The sequence below is a fragment of the Hippoglossus stenolepis genome, chromosome 17 (genome assembly GCF_022539355.2).
Source record: "Hippoglossus stenolepis isolate QCI-W04-F060 chromosome 17, HSTE1.2, whole genome shotgun sequence".
NCBI lineage: Eukaryota > Metazoa > Chordata > Actinopteri > Pleuronectiformes > Pleuronectidae > Hippoglossus > Hippoglossus stenolepis.
The window spans coordinates 9,777,765-9,796,123 of NC_061499.1; the positions used below are offsets into that span (position 1 = coordinate 9,777,765).

Genomic DNA, 18,359 nt, shown 5'->3' on the forward strand with positions numbered 1-18,359 from the left:
CTGGTGCAAAGGTCCATGTAACCCACTACTGTTGTCGTTCCTGTTATCAACAATACAAATGGCTCCAGAGAGGTGAAATGTAAAAACACAGCCAATGAGGAACTAACACAGCTTCCATGACCTTTTTCCAGCCATCCACAGTGATGTTCTCATCCACTTGGCATCTCCCCAAAGGTTCAAATACTGTGCGTCCTCCACTGTTGCTGGTACCATTGTCCGCACAGGGGGGAACAGGAGCCCGCGGCCACCACCTGTTTCAGCTGCTTTGGCCATTACGTCCAATCAGTGCTATCGTCTCCTTTTTTCCTGTCATGGGAAAGTAGCAGTGGTCTCTGGAACAATCCCACACTCACAACGCAAACACACACACACACACACACACACACACACACACACACACACACACACACACACATTTGAGCGGCAGCCAAAGGCGTTAATGTCTACGGGGACGTCCCATATTGCTTTTAGATTCCTCGTGTACTGTACGTGCAGCTGCCAATAAATGTGCAATGGGAAATGTTCGACCTCCCGAAAAAGGAAGAGGGAACACATTTCCTCGCTGAACTCTCTGCATGATGCTGTTCGCTTCGAAATCAGAGTTCACATTCCTCCGAGAGCTCCTGCCAGCACTCATCATCCATCACCACTGTTGGCTTCTTGACCTTTGAGGGGTGTGTGTGTGTGTGTGTGTGTGTGTGTGTGTGTGTGTGTGTGTGTGTGTGTGTGTGTGTGTGTGTGTGGGGGTATGTTCGGACCCTTTATGTCTTCTGGAAGCGTAAAAAAAGCAAAGCAGCTGGAAAATGTGATCGCATGTGGAGTAATTAGGAGCCTGGGAATAAACCATTAAAGTCAGGAAATCAGCTCGTCAGATTAGGTGGTATGTTCCCATTAGGGCCTATTTTTTCTCTACACATTCCTCAGCGTGACCTAATGAACTGCTGACATTGCTTTGACATTGATTCCGAAAAAACGCTTTGACATGGATTCAGAAAAATTCAAACCACACACACACACACACCATTCTCGACAGAAACAATTTCCCATAGGTTTTTTATTCAAATCACCACAACAATTCCAAATGAACCCAAATGTGTCATGTTGGAGAACAGAGGCACAGAAATGTGATCTTTTTTTTTTCCTTCTTCTTTTTTCTTGGCAACACAGTGAAGAGAGAGATAGTAAGAGGGGCAGAACACACGCCGTCGATGTTAGCTTGGTGGTACGCTCATTGAACTGAGCCTGTCATCCAGCTGTAGCATCTGACGGAGCGGGCTGAGGGCCGGGGGACCTCCGTCACGCTTCCTTCACGTACGTCCTCACCGCGATCACGTCGCCCATTATGCATTTCTGTCAAAAAGAGGTGGAGATGAATTCCTGCACGTGCTTTGGATTTAGGGAAGAATTGGGGCTGAAGAATTTGTGTACAGTTAATCCCACAGTAATCCTATAGGAATGTCTATGGTCCTTTTTAGAAAAAAATCTTTTATGATATAACTGCACGTACTTAAACTTTAGATTTGTATATTTACAACAATGAAGTGTTTCCTCTTGTTTCATTAGAAGCTACTATATTAAAATGACATTATAATTCATTCTTCTTCATATATACTAATTTTTACTTGATACCCATATGTGGGCATTAAAGTATATACAGTGAATGGTTATGAACATATTGCATTATTTTCATTGTATGTCAATAATATAATATGATGTAAAATAATGTGTCTTTTTTTACATTATCATTTTTTGCAATATTTTCACAGTGTGTTAAAAATAAAATTTGATGCAGAATAATGTGTCTTTTTTGCATCATGTTAATTATAATGTGATATAAAATACTTTATATCAAATTGCATTATTTTGCATTGGTAAAATATGAATGAGCACATGATTTGAAAAGGACAAACTGGTAAAATGTCAGTTATTATTAATTAATTGGTTATGGTTATGATTATTGGTTTATTACAGTCTCCTGCATAAACTAATTGAACTCATAAAAAAGTTACAGTGGAGTTTTCACCGAGTTACCTGGTTTCATGTGCAAAATCAAATGAATAACTGACGAAATGAATCATTTTCTTACCGCTATCAATTTCCCATCTGTGATCTCCCTCTCGATATTCGTGTCTTTTCCATCCCAGCTCTGTTTCTGCACTAGTTTGCCGTTTTCCAGAGTCACCACGGTCTGCGGGGCGGAAAACATCATGAGACAAACTTTCACCTTCTACATGCACAGACACAGAAAACACCCAGTGACTGTATCAGGATGAGTTTTCTGTCCTCCATCACTAACCCTGGTCTTCCTGTCGTCGGCGGTGGTCTCGTCAAAGGGCTCGTTGAGCTTGAACTTGATCTCGGTGGTCTTGAAGGTGCTTTGAGACTTCATGCAAATGACCCCCTGATCGTCCACGCTCACTATCAGATTGGGTTTGGTCCTGTTGCCCACCTGCCTGGTTGCAAACCCCACACCTGCGGAGAAGAAGGAGCAAAAAACATTTTTAAAAAAATGCATTCTGTGTAATTCACTTGCAGCATTTGCACATTTTGCAAATCCAACTATTTCAAATCCTTTATTCCCACAGTTAATAACATGTGTAACTCTCTCCTACCGATTGCTTTCATGTAGTCATCAAAGTTCTCGCTGGAAATCATCTTCCACGTCCCAACAAAACAGTCGACCATGTTTGCAGTCTCTGGTTGATGTGTTCTCCTCAGACTGCGGCCAGTGGTTTGACTCCGGATTCAACTCTGCTCCAGTGTGGGAATCAGGCTCACAGGCTTTTTTTAAAGGAGCAGCCCGACACTGACCCACACGGCAGCGGCCAATCACGGCCTGAGACGTCACACGGTGGCAACGCAGCATCTGTAATCATCTGTTTTCTGCAACTACTATTTTCCCTGAAACCACAAAGTAATCCTGCTGTATTTAGACTAGTGGATGTTGGTGTGTGTGTTATTATTATTATTATTAGTATTGTTTTAGTCATTTATCCTCTATATGTCCTCTATATGCATATATTGTCGATCTGTTCTCTAGTTTCTATTCTATATCAATCAATCAAATTATATTTGTAAAGCCCATATTCACAAATCGCTTTAACAAGGTGTGACATCCTCTGCCCCTAATCCTCAACATATTATATACACACGTTATTCCTGGTTTCTCTGTATTAATATTTTTTCAGTAAAAACACTTTTCTCATTTTTTTTATAAATATTTTTTTCCCCACAAATGTTGTAACAGTCACAGTTTTTTTTTGTTTATATTACAAGCAAAATGTGGAAAGGTCAATTTCTTGTTATGAGAAGTTCAACATATGGCCATTTTAACGGAAATATAAAAAAAAAATGTTGGAATGCTTCAGGAGCATGTCCCACAGGTCTTAAACCAGAGGCCCACTGTTGAAGCTTCATGGGAAGTGTAGTGAGAGGATTCCCCGGGGGTTTGTGAATCGTTACTATAATGTATTACTTGTTAAAATACAATTTATTTATGTTTTTCTTTTTTGATCAGTCATTAAATACTTGTGGGTTTGACAAGATTGCACAAAATCCCTTAGACTGGTTGTTTTATCAATTGTTTCTGTTAATGTGCTAAAAGAAATACACATCAACATCTTCATACCATCTGCAAACATTATAATCCGAACACTTTATTCCATTTATGAATCATTTTATTAACATTAATAACATAGATTAAATGATATATCTATTTGCATTTAGTCATACATTATATTAAAAATATAAAAAGACAAATACCAGCTACAGGGCTTTTTAAAATTTTAAATCCTAAATCTGTGTTCTTATAACTGATCCTTAAAATATTAATAGACAATTTATTAATAAAACAATAGATAATTGGTAGTTGGTACCAGTTTTACTTGCCTTTATAGAGAAGGATAGTAGTTATTAGGTTTAAAACATGAATTACCAATATGAACATGTTCAGCTAATCAGAAAAAGTGATTTCTATGTGGAAACTACGCATGTAATTAAAATCCTGAGTGAGTAGGAGAGGACAGGATTTCTGTGACTGAGTGAAAGGTGTGTTTTTTTCTTTTCAGAGAAGTTGCATCTAAAACTCTGCCAAATGACACGTAAGCTAACTGTGCCGAAGGTTGAAGCTTGCTTAACGTTCTCTAAAATGCTGGAACAGTCTTTTTTATTATCAGCAAAATGACGTATTATGCAAAATCACCCCCACGACCCTGCACTGACCACAGCACTGAATTTAACGCATTTCAATTGATGTCTCTCTAACACAGGAATGTCCAAACCATTTCCCCTTAGTACGAGTGTGCAGTATTCTGGTATTTTTAGTTTGAGTGTGGTAAAGTTCATGTTGACAGTTGCGAAATTTGGATCAAGGTAAATAGGAAGAACTTCTAAGTAGCTTCAGTGAATCAAAGGTCAATTCACACCAGAAACCCCACATTTAAATCAAGATAAGTTTATTAGAAATGAATATTTATTAGAAATGTACACAGATAAATACAGATGAGTTGAACACACAGATCATCACTTCTTTGCTGCAGCTTTTCCCTGCAGGTCCTTGGCGATGCAGCGGGACTGAAATGCCTCCAGCATCTCTCTGCTGGTCAGCTGTGCCCCCTTCATCACCAGCCTCTCTCCATCTGCTGTGGTGGAGAAAGACAACGTGAGATGACTCACAGAGCCACAGGGACACATCTGTGTATAAGAAGTGCTTCAGTTAACCCTGAGCAACAGTCAAGTCACACACTCTTCCTTCCGTCCAAAGCTCTGCTGACCTGTGGCAGATATTCCTGCTTTTAGTGAGCGCTTGACTCATGATGTGTGGGAGAGTGATAGTTTGTGTGTAGTAAGTCATAAGCTATGAAGCAAGTTTACATCAGCTTTGTTTACTTTTAAATATTGTCTTTCAGCATAGACATGTCTCAAAGAGCAAAAACAACAAGTAACAATGATGTCTTCAAGCTCTGGGTGTTTATCAGGCTAAATCATTAAAGGGATCTGCCGGCTTCTCTTGCCATTTCAAATGTAGGTAAAAACAAAACAAAGATTTTCTTCTTAATAAATCATTGTGTAATTTCATGTAAAAAATTGTATTCAAACACATAGACGTCTATTTTTGTTATTCTGCTTGTGTCAATTTCAGTTTTTCAGCGAAAACGTCTCACATGTTTTCCTCAATTCCTTCAGTTTGAATTATAACAAATTTAAATACTTTCTAGTAAATGCACAAGTTGTGAAATCAAAGTGTGTGAGGTACAGCCTGACTTGGACATATCTTCTCCTACACAGTTTAACGTGATCAGATAATACTTACCATAAGTAATATCCACTACTGGTTCAGACCGGTCATGTTTTACCATGGATGTCACCTCACAGTTCATGTTGGTCGACCGGACCTTCTCTGAGCCCACCGCAGCCAGAAACTCCCTGAGGGGCAAAAGTAACGTTACTAAAAGTACTACACTTCAGTATGCTTTTGAGGTACTTTTACTTCAAATATTTCCATTTTCTGCTACTTCAAAATGTAAATTTAAAACAGACTCAAAACAGCATCTTCAATCCCAGAGCAATAAGAGAAACACTGATTGTCTGGACCTCAGTGACCATCAACACCAACACTGACTCTTTATCCTACAGCATCTTATATGAACTTAATATTCATGTTTACATCCAACAGCACCTTACACATTTTATGGTATATTCTAAAACTAAATAAGCTATCTCACTGTTTTCATTAAGCATGTTTATTACTTATATCACATTTATATGTTTAAATCTGTTACATTCTTATTTTCCTTTTCAAGCTTTGTCTGATTTCTGTGAATGCACTGACAGGATTGTTAGTTAATCTCGTTGTACTCATAGAGGTTGTACTCTGTGCAATAACAATAAACAATAATCTATTTTATTCTATTTAAAAAGAAAATATACCATTTTCCTTATGTAAATCACAGATGTGGTTACAAATGAGGATTTTACACGCAACATCTGAACTTGTTTCTTTGAATAAAACTGACAGTTGTTCAAATAAGTTCCACTGCAATAAAACTGAAAAAGTACATGTCTACATAACAGGCATTTTTAATTTAGACACTTTAAGTGAATTTCACTGACAAGACTTAAACACTTTAACACAAGCAAAATCAATAAACCAGGACTTGTAATAAATAATGTTTACATAGGAGCTTAAGAGCATCACACAACCATAGATATGTTTCACCTTGATAGATAGATAGTAACAGTAGATATGATAGATAGATAGATAGATAGATGATAGATAGATAGATAGATAGATAGACAGGTAAATAATTTGCTTTAACAGGTCCAGAGAATAAACAAAGTAAATAACAACACACGTGACATCTCACAGCTGCTCATACACAAAGTAAAGACAAACAGATGCAACCAGCGTCTCTTCAGGTTCAACTAAACAGTTAATAATCCCTTCACTCTAACTGACAGTGACCTTCAGCAGCGTACAGATGAAACCAGCCTGTGTCCGCTGCTGTTTGGAAACACTGATATTTCCCTATTGACCGTGATTCTGCTTCTATTCACGGTCCAGCGGAAACAAGATGGCGCCACCACAGGAGCCGTCACCACACACACACGTTTCTTACCGCGTGGACCGGACGTTGGACTCGAACGGGCAGAACCGGACCGTTATTGTCCTCACAGCCTTCAGCACCACGGAGGCTTTACTGGGAGCCGCCATCTTTACTGCGCTGACCTCTGACCCCGAAGAAGGACAGGTGCTGCTCATGAAAGACCACGAGGGGGCGCCAGAGGATTAAGTAAGTCAGGTGTTCGAGTGGCAGAAGAAGAACAAACAGGTAAACAGGTAAAGGTGATAAGTTATTAATGGGGTTTATTTGAGTATTTGTAACATAACAATACGTTTTGTTATATTTTGATTTCCACCTCCACAGGGTCATTATTATATCTTATTTCTACATTCTTCAAAATCGTTTTATTGTTTTAATTTCTTGACATTAAAAACATCCGTAAAACAAAAACCCACAACTCTGTATCCAACAAAACAAAACAAACAGCAACGGCAAAAAACAACAACAAAACTTCAGTATCTTCATATCTGATCAACTTAAATAAATATATCAGATATAATCTAAATATATCCTCTCTCTCTCTCTCTCTCTCTCTCTCTCTCTCTCTCTCTCTCTCTCTCTCTCTCTTCAATCACAACAACAACCTTTACAATTTCTTGTGAATGATATTATTACACCATTGTCTAACTTCTCGTGACCAAAAAAAAAAGAAAAACAAAACCAACAACCTCCAATTGTATTTCAATATAAAACCCACTTTTTTATGCACTCAATGCTTGCAATACTTTTCCCTATCTCAAATTGAGTTGATTTTTTCTTTTCGATGGCTATTATCTTTTTTCATGTTCATACAATAACACTTTCTCCTGGCACATCTTGTATTTTTGAGGTGAGGTATTAAATCTATTAGCTGTGATGTTGTGACGTTCCCAGTTTGAATCCCAGCTCCTTTGTGTCTCCCAGTGTTCTGCTGGCGACCTGTTCAGGTTGTATCCCGCCTCTCGCCCAATTCCCAAGCTGGGATTGGCTCCAGCTCTGTGACCCGCAAAGGAAAAGCGGATGATAGATGGAATGTATGTTGTGAGTCTTGTATGTAAACATATTTCCAACACAGGGTGATGAGGTGTTTTTGCTTGTTTAACATCAGACTTTAGTTTTGGGATTTCTGCAGCCATCACTGACAACCAGGTTCCTGCTCTCTCCTGTAATGTCAGTTGTCTATGCAATCTCACAGTAGTAGATGAGAGTCACCACAAGTGTCATTAACAACCATCTTGTGGTTTTTAACTGTGACACAGTTAGAGGTGTGAACACAGCAGCAAACTCTTCACAAAGAGGCAAAGTTCATTTATGGAAATAAACTGACTGGGGCACCTTCCTGCAACCATCTGACAAGCAGTGTCAAAGAGGAGAATTAGGATGGTGGGTCTGTCAGGCCCTAAGTCAATAAAGGAGGTGCTGCTCTCCAAGTAGACAATCAAACCGACACATCTCATAATCAAATAGACAAAATGGTCCCCAGCCGCTGCCACTTCCTGCTCTCTACAGATGAAAAAGGTCAAAAGCCTATCAAGGTTTTTAGAAAAAAAAGGTCTGTAATGGAAATTCATTTGAAATGTTGACTGAGTTAGCACTTGAGTCAAATCCAATAATGGCTTGAATTGTTTCTGCAAAATGAATAAGCGTTTGGAGGTTTGAAGCCTCAAATCAAAACGGGCATTTTGCAATTCCAGCAAAGGGAAGCTTGTCAAATTTGATTTTCTGTGGAAGTGGATGAGGTGGAAACTGAGAGCAAGTGGTGGCGGATTTATGCTTCTGCCATTTCTTCTCACTTTGAAGTAAATGTGAGTTTGTTATGAGTTCTCAGTAAAAGATAATTAAGTTTCAAGACAGGAAAAATCTTCAGAGAAGAGAGAGTGAACATAACACACTAACTAACCCATGTACACATGTACATGTGTAAAGCACTTCTATATTTGCACTTCCTTTTGTTTCTGTGCAGTTTAGCTTTGTATTTATAGCCTTGCTGTTTTCGAGGGCGTTTGACGAACAAAAAGTGTCCAGCACGCCCCAGCTCGCACAATTTATACTGACTTCAACACGCTGCAAATCTCTTTCCTGAAAGGCCGACAATCCGACCCCAGCCTGTGACAGTTAGACAGTGGAGGCTCGGGGCTCTAAATTTAGATGCACACGGCTACTGAGAGGCAGAAGCATTTCCTATACACACCCCACATCCACCCACCCACCTTACCCACACACACACACACACACACACACACACACACACACACACACACACACACACACACACACACACACACACACTTGTACACAAGTGTAGTTGTACTACAGTAAAAAGAAAGTGGGTGAGAGGGCGCTGAGAAACAATGAATGCTCAAGGGGACAGTTGACCTCAGAGAAAAAAACAGTACTGTCTTGTTGCAGGGTTTTGTCTCTTAAGGCCTGAGCATGACAACAAGTTATGTAATATAAATTGTTTTCGTAATGAAATAGCGTGTTTAGGCTGTTTAACATGTCTTTTTCAAACTACTAGTGCTCTTAGTCTATGCTACTACTCTCACAACTATTCAAACAGATTGTCAGGAACATGCATAGTGAAGATCATAAATCATGGAGCTCAAACTGTCTCTGATGTAAACACGGAAATGTATCAGCCACTGTTTTTCTAATTAAATTTGGAGAAAGTTTGCTTGTTGTTTTGATGGTGAATATTACTAATGTAATTGAATTTATTATTTATTATTTCATGTATACTCTTATTTACTATATCTAGTTGTAATGTATTGGTCATGAATATTATTAGATTTTGTTCATCATTTTAGATTCAATTAAATTAAATTAGATTTAATAAAAAACGTCCTAAAAGTGAATGAACCTTCACACAAGCAAAGAATGTATCTGTATCCAGTATATTTCATCTGTACATAACATATGTTCATTATGTGAAACCTCCCAGTAAGGAGATTTGGCCTCTTCTCTTTTTATGTGGTGTGTCTCGAAGCTACTTTATGTTGTAATGAAATTTGATGTGAAGCTATCAAATACAAGATCCAGCTTGACAGCATTTCCCATCATCCTTTGACACAGTTGTCTTTTTTATAGTGTGTATTCCCTTTCATAGATTTCTTATTGAATTTTTGTTTCATTTATTCGTTTTTCTTTTATTTATAGATTTTTTTTCTTTTATTTATTGATTTTTTTCTTTTAGTTATTGATTTGTCTTTTACTTATTGATTCCTTTTAGGGGCTATACAGATAAAGTTTGGTTGATTGACTGATTGATTGATTGTATGTTTGTGAATGAGGAGAAATACACCAGAGTTCTAGTGACTGCAGAGGAGACATCCACAGTAAAGCTGCAGCAGATGCAGCACTGTCATCGAAGCTGCGGACTACACTTCCCATGATTCTCTGCTGACCCTCCTCCTCCTCCTCCTCCTGCAGACTGGCGGAGCTCGGAGCGGAGCACAGTGAACTGAACATCTCGGTGTCTCCACACCAGCGCCGGAGAAGGAGCAGCGGGACTCATCGCTCCCTGTAGCCGCCGCAGACGAACACATGAGCCGCGTCTCTTCAGGTGCAGCACCGGGAGGAGGAACGATAAAGACCCGGTGAACAGACCCGAACCACTTTCTCCTTCAAGCAGCCGCTGAATGCTGGTTTCTGGACGAGTCCTCCTCCGTCTCTCCCCCCTGTCTGACTGGTGAGTCCCTCCAGATCTTCACGTGTGTGTGTGTGTGTAAAAGTTGTGTTTTCTTGTGGGTGTGTATTTATCAGAGTGTGTGTGTGTGTGTGTGTGTGTCTGTGTGGAGGGAAACTTCACTGACAGTAGTTGTTACTGCGGCAGCCTCAGCGGTCGCAGTGAAACCTGCGGCGGTGACAGTGGAGCCTGAGCAGGGACTTGTTGCCTTTGCAAGCTGCAGATGCATTGAAATGCAAAGAGGATGTTCTCATCTGAATGCATCTGCACCGGATAATCCTCTGCACATTCCTTCTTTAGAGCTTGATAGTCTCCTGCTTATTCTCCCATCATTCAGTCTGCTGCAGTGGCCCATCCTTGTGTTTTACTGGATATAAAAGACAACTGTGTAACCTTGGTGTTACCTTCAGGTCTCCACCACCACAAACCTCAAATATTCCCATCACATTCTAGCTTAATTTGTCTTTATTTCTTCTTTATTTCCTCCCAGTTTGCAGTGCGTACGCATCCCTCCAGGAAATCAGATATGACTTGGCTTTCCGCTCCATGTGATTGGTTCATTTAAGGCTTGGCAGAACAGTTATGGAAACTATGCGTTCTTTCGTTACCGTGAGATACAGCTGCACTTGTTTTTGAGATGCAAATCAAGTTCCCAGCCCGTGGCGCCAAGTACAGTACACTGCTTTAAGACACACACACACACACACACACACACACACACACACACTCTGTGCACTGTAAATGGATGGTCATGTGTATATGCCGCTGACCCCCTGGGCATCCTCAGATGTGCACAAACAGCACTGTCCTCATTGACACTGACAAGTACACGGCCTCTCCTCTTGTACAGCCCAGCTCAAAGCCTTGCATGCATGGTTAAACGCACATGCCGTATGTACATATATGATGTCTGTACGGACGTGCAGACACACACACACACACACACACACACACACACACACACACACACACACATTCTCCGCACATCTCTCTCTTTAATTGTAAATAAGAATTTCCTCTCCGCTGACCTGCCAAAAAAATAAACACCCTTTTTCACAGTCTGTCAGCTCTACTCGAGTTCTCTCTTCCCCCCCCCCTGCAATTTTCTCTCTCTCTCTCTCTCTCTCTCTCTATCTATACACACACACACACACACGCGCACAGGCACATAGAGCAAAACGCCAGCAATAGAAAGCCTCTCGCTCAGTAGTTGAATAGGAGCTGTTGGCAGCACATCTCTCCTGCAGCAGCTCTCACAGAAAGTTGACATCAACTTCGTCAAATACAATTTGCTTCCCGGTGCATTCACTGCACTTCCTTGTGTTGTGTGTTAAACATTGAATGAAATTGGTATTTCCCTGACATCTTGACACCATGACTAAAATAAAACAAGCCCCCTGTTCAAACATCACATGGCTGATACAACACATTCAGTGTTTAAATCCAGCATGGAGAGCAAATGGCTGCAGTGATGTACAACTAATTTAAAATGCTTGGCCCTGTGTCATCACAAAAGTAAAGGGTCAGAGCTGGATGTCTGCGAATGTCTGAATCCATGTCACTCTGTGAGCGATTGACCGTGTGGAGGTTAAAGGGGGACAGCAACACGGCAAATGTTTTGTGACAGTTTGAACTCCAGGTTATTCATATCATGCTTGCTAATGCTGGTATTTGGATCGAGACAAGGTTGGGTTTACTTGCAGCTGTTGCCAGTGGGACCGGAGAGTGAGGAGCGAAACAACTGAGTTATTATGGTGATCCTCTTGTTCGTGTTTCCCCAAACTGAAAGAACAGAAAGTAGTTTTAAGCCAAAACCTAACCAAGCCACCTTAACACTCATACTGTCGTTACCATGACACTAAAGGTCCGGTTGTTTGACAAGTGTTCCAGCGCCTTCCTTAGATCATACACATGAAGCTGATTAAGAGACTTTTCCACCCTGAACGTCCGAACCAAGGTTGGTGTCTTTGTTACATTTGATTGTAACCCATTGTAATGAATGGAGCACACTGTTTAGGCGGCCGAGCAGCTGCCTGTGATTTGACTCAATAAATCAGGTCTTAATGTGTGTGATGGGCTGAACGAGAACACAGTGACGCTGCTGTACTGGGCCTGGAGGTCCTGCTGCTGCGAGGACACGGTATAATCGCGCTCTGTCTGATCGCTGTGAATGTAGAGTTTCATCATAGGCTGTCAGGACGTCGTTTAGGAGACGACACACATTTCACACTCACTTAAGCTTCAACAAGCGAGGACCCCATCCCCATCATTTGTAGGCAAACAGTGGAGTGTGAGGCTCTGCACCCCAGGTTTTTGCAATTACCCGGCCCTGTTTGACACCCCCGTCCATCTGAGACACACACACACACACACACACACACACACACACACACACACACACACACACACACACACACACACACACACACACACACACACACACACACACACCTCAAGGAATTAGACGGACAATCCAGTCTGGAGGAAGAGTGTGTTGCTGTGACTACCAGAGCTCTGAATGTTTGTTAAATGTCAGGAGCAGGATTCTGTTATGAAAATAGAAAATGCAGAATTTGTGATGGCGATGCAGAGAGTATATGTTCTCTCGTGGATCTGGAGGTAGAGGAGCTAAATGGAATTATTCTCCCTCGTGTTGCCAGGAGGGGATTCTGGTGATAAAAGCTACAAGACAGACAAAAAATTCTATATTTTTATGGTGAACTTAAAGGTTCAGTGTGTAGGATTGAGTGACATCTAGTGGTGAAGTTGCATGTTGCATGAGCATTGGCCTTGGCGGACGTACACACTCTTCCAGTATCCTTCTATTTAACTTTGCACTTGTTCACTCCAGCTGAATTAGGGCTGACTTGTCTCCTCTGCTTGTTCAGATCAAACGATTCAGATCAAACGAAACCGTTTCAATTAAACAAAGTCGTGGATTGAGCAAGAATAAAGTCATGCAATGGAGGCTATGACAGATAAGCAGAATAAAAAATGAGAGAGCGATTCTCGTGCGTCAGTCGGGTTATCACTGCTGCTCCCCTCGGTCTCCTCAACACGATTGACTCTTGCAGAATTGATTTTTCATTTGTTCTGTGCAGCTTGAAGGGCACTTGTTACGCTTTTTGAAATCGCATTTGTGAGAGTTGTTAGAGCAGCTGCACAGCTTCTTCTTCTTCTTCTTCTTCTTCTTCTTCTGAAGGGACACGAGCACACTATCTTCAAAGGCTGCACTTGACAGAGTTTCTGCATCTTCAACAGGTTTAGAGCCGCGTTCGCCTCAGATATGCAAATTTAAGACAGATGACAGGCACTCGTTTTATAGCGGCTTTTTTCACCGTGTGTGTGTGTGTGTGTGTGTGTGTGTGTGTGTGTGTGTGTGTGTGTGTGTGTGTGTGTGTGTGTGTGTGTGTGTGTGTGTGTGTGTGTGTGTGTGTGTGTGTGTGTCACCGCTAGCAAGTAGCAACACCTTTGAGAGAAGTAGCAGCTGCTCTCATTATGTAAGCATGCCAACCTTAGAAATACCTTGTGTCACATGTGGTTGTTTTGTGTGTCTGTGTGCGACAAACATGCCACACATCGTAAAATGGCATTTCTGAAACACTGCAACAAAAGCCAGACTTGTTTGTCCTGTAGTACAGTTGTTGGAATCCTGCCTATTCATGCTGAGACACACACACACCCACACAGACACACACACACCCACACACACGTTTCTACTTCTATCTTAGTGAGGACATTCATTGACATAATTCATTCCCTAACCTTAACCACCACAACTAAATGCCTAACCACAACCTAAACCTAATTCTAAACCTAACCCCAAGTCTTTACCCTCAAACAGTCCTTTAAAGGTGGGTCAGAAAGTGAGGACCGGACAAAATGTCCTTACTCCGTAGGACATGGTCTCAAAATGGTCCTCACAAAGATATCTGAACAAGAGCGCGCACACACAATTTTCTCAAGGATGACAATGTGTTTCAGTTTGTATTCACCTGTTCTGCTGCTGTGTTCGTGTTGTGTGCTCTCTGCTGCAGCTCTGAAACCCACCTCACCTCTGTGCTGCTGCGAGACCGAGCTCGATACAGAGGAAGAGGGGGTGTGGATGCGATTAGCTGGGATCGCCTCGGGACAGCTCTAATGGGAAATCAGAGTCCCTCCTCTCAAGAATTGTGGGAAACTCAAGTCGCTCTGTATTCATCCCCCGGTGTTGGAAAGTACACGCTGGGTGGAGGCATCTCAAATGATTTGCATTCTGGTGTCATTGCTGTGTAATGTATGCAGAGATTAAAGCTCTATCTGGAGCTTTCAGTCACATGACACAGACGTCAGCTGCAACCGTACTAATACTCCTTTGTTTATCTTCTTCCAGACGAGTGTTTAGCTCTGTATCAGAAATAATCTCCGTCCATACTAACACACTTGAAAACCCATATCAGGTGACCATTCTCATACACTGGGCATTTGCCCGCTGGTCTAAACAGGAGGCAGATTGTCGAGTCTGCAATTGGTTGCTTAGTTACAGAAAAAGAACGAGAAACAGCAATAGTGAAAAGTCAGAGCAGCGATTTCTTCTCTTGGACAGACGACAAGGAAGCAAATGTGACTGAGAGTGACAGCATTATCATTTCTGCCAGGCGTAACCGTAGCAACGGTGATGTGTTTTAAGACTAAAACGTAGTAGTGTGGATGTAGCTTTCATCAGTTCATCGAGCTGGCTCAGAGAAGAATGAACTCTACCCAAAGGAAACACAATCCACCTACCAGCACCTGTAAAGCTTGTTGGAACCCAGGTTGGTTTTTCAGCTATGTGGATTGTTTCCATTTGATCTGATAAGATTTTTAGATCTGTCTCTAAGATTTCTGTCGCCAACTCTTTTGAATGGAAGTCATTTTTCTTGAGGCGCATTTTAGAAACACAACAGGGGAACGTGTTTTTTAGAATGTCCAGATTAGTCCAGATAACCAGGTACTGTCATAACGAGAACAGGTTTTTGACTTCTGTTGGAGAAATAGACACAGCTAAGTTTGCCTCGGTACTCCTGAGTGTATTTCCAACAAAAAAAATACTGCATGCCTCCAAATCTCTCTCCCTTTGATGCAAACATCAAATTTCTTAGTAGACTGGCAGCCTCTGACAGTGCTTCTACTCTGTGTGCCTCTTGGTTGAATTTGGCAAAAAAAGACACGTTGGTTTCTCTCGTGTGAATGTTTATTCGCTGCTATCGAGGGACGCTGCCTGCTGCCTCTTGCTCTTCAAGTCAAATGGAGTGACGCCAAGGCCTGGGAGGGAACAAGTGGAAACATCCTCTCTGTGGCAGAAGCTGTAGGGTTTGTGGGAAGTGTGGTTCTACTTTTGATAAACATGGTATATACGTCACGTAACACCTTGAGGTGCAAAGTGAACAAATGATTAAGAGCCATTGGGAGGAGTGATGTACTGAACAGTAGCTGTGGTTGAGTGAGCAGGGTGTGTATAAACTGTCCTTGGTGTGAGATTTTGCTGAAGCAGCACACACACACACACACACACACACACACACACACACACACACACACACACACACACACACACACACACACACACACACACACACACACACACACACACACACACACACACTGCAGGGGTGGATGGCTACAATGTCGCCCAAGGGGATGATCCTCAACTCAAACTGTTGACTAAAACGCTGCAGCTAGGGGGCACACATGCATGCACACAAATTGTGTACATGTAGATTAGACACACACACAAATGTCTGCATGCACATACCGAGCCTTATCTGTGTTCTGCTTGTGTTTTGTCATTGTGAGAACAATATCTCTTTTCTTTGTGTGACATCTGTTTGTTGTTTTTTTCCGCCTGTGGATTTCTCTCACGGCATCACGTTTTCTGAACAAGTGATAATTTCATCTTGGGCTTTTTGTGTTTTTAATAGTCGTGTTAGAAATAATACAATAAGGCAGTGTTCTGTCAGCGCTGTAGTCATCATGTGTTCATGTGGTCGGGTATTTAGCATCATGTGTTTGGGCGTTTTGTAGCCGCAGCTGAATGGGGCTTATTGGACAGATAATGAAAAGATAAAACACAAAGAGATGATTGTTGTTGAGCTGTTTGACGTCTCTGTGTGTATATATTTAGTATTTGTCATGCATGCAGTTAAAGCACATGTGTTTATTTCATATAAACTGAATAGGGGTGAGGATTGGGCTCTGCAGGGTGGTTGTATGCTCCGTCAGATGAAGGATGGCTCGGCCACAGGATTGGCTGCCATACATCACTAAGGACCCTGGTCTGGCTGACACCATTTTACACCTTTTCTCCCCATCTGTCTGTGTCTGTCACTCTCCCTGTTTGTCAGTTTGTTCCATTTCTCTCCTTCCAATTCCCGCCACCTTGTTTTTCCTCTGCTTCGCTCCTGACACTTTTCTTTCGTCACCTGTCCCTCCTCCTCATCTTGACTTGCATTCCAATCCTCCTCCTCCTCTGACCTTCTGTCACCATTTCTCCCTTATTCTCATTTCCCTTCAGTTTGTCTCCTCTCGATTCCTCTTTCTATATTTTTAAACACTCTACCTTGCAGTCTCTATTTCACTTCGTCTGATTCTGCCCTCCCAACGTTGGCAGGGGTGATTTTAGGCTGATCTAAACCAATTATCTGGCCAAATGATCCTGTAGAAATGGAGAATTGGAGAGGCTCTAAAAGGAACAGTGACAACTGCCGTAGACAATGAGAGCGAGCTGACAGGGAGGCGTCACCAACTGCATGTTGCATACTTCTGTTTATAACCGAAACTGCCTACAGCGTAAATAAGAGTCTTGTCTCCTTTGCCAGGTGGACAAACGTGTGTAATTGTGGCAACAGTATGAGTGTTTTTTTCCTTTATTATGTTTTTATTGTCCGTGGAAAACATTGCACAAACAACTGGAACCAGCTGACGATGCCAGTAGTCCTCCTCCATTTTAGTTTTTTTTCCGAAGTCTTCAATCACTCGAGTTTCTGTGAGTTCAAGTCTCTGGAATCGTCACTCAGAAAATCCAAAAGTGTGTGGTCCTACGTTTCAACAAGATCATCAAGTGTCTTGCGATTAAAAGATCAGAAATCGGTTACTTCTGTCATTATGTATAACCCTATCTCAAATCTTCCACTGTGCAGCAGGAATACGAAACATGAAAACATGCAAAACTAACTCTACCATTAGCATTAATCTTGACCAGAGGCAGTCATGCAAAAACACTCACACACAAATGTAGTCTGCCCTGCTTATAATTAAAGAGAACCTCCCTCTTCCCTTCTCCCAGGCTGGCTCATAATAGGAAATGCCCCCGTTATCTCTACAGGCACCGGCGTATTAATATAAGCCGTAGACAAACAAGGTGTGGGTACATGCTCTGCTATGCCTGCACTCTGGTACGAAGCTGTTATTACACGGACAGGCCTTTCAAACGGTTTCCCCCAAGGATGCTGCACTCATCTGTGTAGAGCTGGGGCGAGAGAAGGTGAACAACAGACAGGTGTGAGGAGAAGAGGGGAAATGAGGGAAGTGAAAGATGGAGATCTCCAGGGTCAAACATCATCTTTTTTTATGTAGAGGGTAAGAGAACTGAATGTTGAGTGGATGCAAAAGGAATCTGCAGCCAGAGTCAGTCTCACATTGTTGTAAATGCATCATTGTATGGGAAAGAAAACTATGAAATGCTTGGCTGCAACTAATGATTATTTTCCTTTTAATTATTTGGGTTATTTTAGTTTGGTTGGTTCATTGCTTTTTTTTGTTTTCGCGTCATACCAGCTTCTGATTTCCTATTTTGCTTGATTAATGGCAGACACCGTTAGTAGTTTTAAAAAAAAACAATTGTTTCAGAAAATGTGGAAGCAAGGTGGCATCAGAAAGTGGAAATATGGGGCTGAAGGAGCTTGTCGAGCTCTGTAGCTGGTGAGCTAACTACTAACATGCTAGCCAGCTGGCATTATGCTAGCACTAGCATCTCTCTGAGCTTTTTGCTAGTTTCTCTATTCTGGGTCATTTCCTCCTTATTGTATTGTGCATCATTTAGTTTGATACAGAGT

General features: G+C 41.5%; 3 protein-coding genes across 5 annotated transcripts in view; 1 reads left to right on the forward strand and 2 right to left on the reverse strand.

Annotated features, from left to right (window-relative positions):
• Positions 1–1,039: 1,039 nt before the first annotated feature.
• On the reverse strand, positions 1,040–2,768 carry fabp4a (fatty acid binding protein 4a). Its single transcript, XM_035183592.2, has 4 exons — positions 2,613–2,768; positions 2,297–2,472; positions 2,087–2,188; positions 1,040–1,350 (listed from the first exon to the last, which is right to left on the reverse strand). The coding sequence occupies exons 1-4, from the start codon at positions 2,683–2,685 to the stop codon at positions 1,297–1,299; spliced, it is 405 nt and encodes a 134-aa protein (XP_035039483.1). The 5' UTR covers positions 2,686–2,768; the 3' UTR covers positions 1,040–1,296.
• Positions 2,769–4,437: 1,669 nt separating this feature from the next.
• mrpl53 (mitochondrial ribosomal protein L53) lies at positions 4,438–6,755 on the reverse strand. 2 transcript variants are annotated; one of them, XM_035183149.2, is made up of 3 exons: positions 6,618–6,755; positions 5,312–5,424; positions 4,438–4,637 (listed from the first exon to the last, which is right to left on the reverse strand). In XM_035183149.2, the coding sequence occupies exons 1-3, from the start codon at positions 6,710–6,712 to the stop codon at positions 4,522–4,524; spliced, it is 324 nt and encodes a 107-aa protein (XP_035039040.1). In that variant the 5' UTR covers positions 6,713–6,755; the 3' UTR covers positions 4,438–4,521. The 2 variants fall into 2 exon arrangements, with proteins under 2 accessions (XP_035039040.1, XP_035039039.1); XM_035183148.2 differs by having other exon boundaries at positions 4,438–4,640.
• A 3,261-nt stretch (positions 6,756–10,016) lies between these two features.
• Positions 10,017–18,359, forward strand: part of pag1 (phosphoprotein membrane anchor with glycosphingolipid microdomains 1) — a 49,038-nt gene continuing 40,695 nt past the window's right edge. For both annotated transcript variants that reach the window (XM_035183141.2, XM_035183142.2), the window contains exon 1: positions 10,017–10,290. The gene's annotated coding sequence lies outside the window, so the exon portion shown is untranslated. The remainder of the gene's footprint in view (positions 10,291–18,359) is intronic.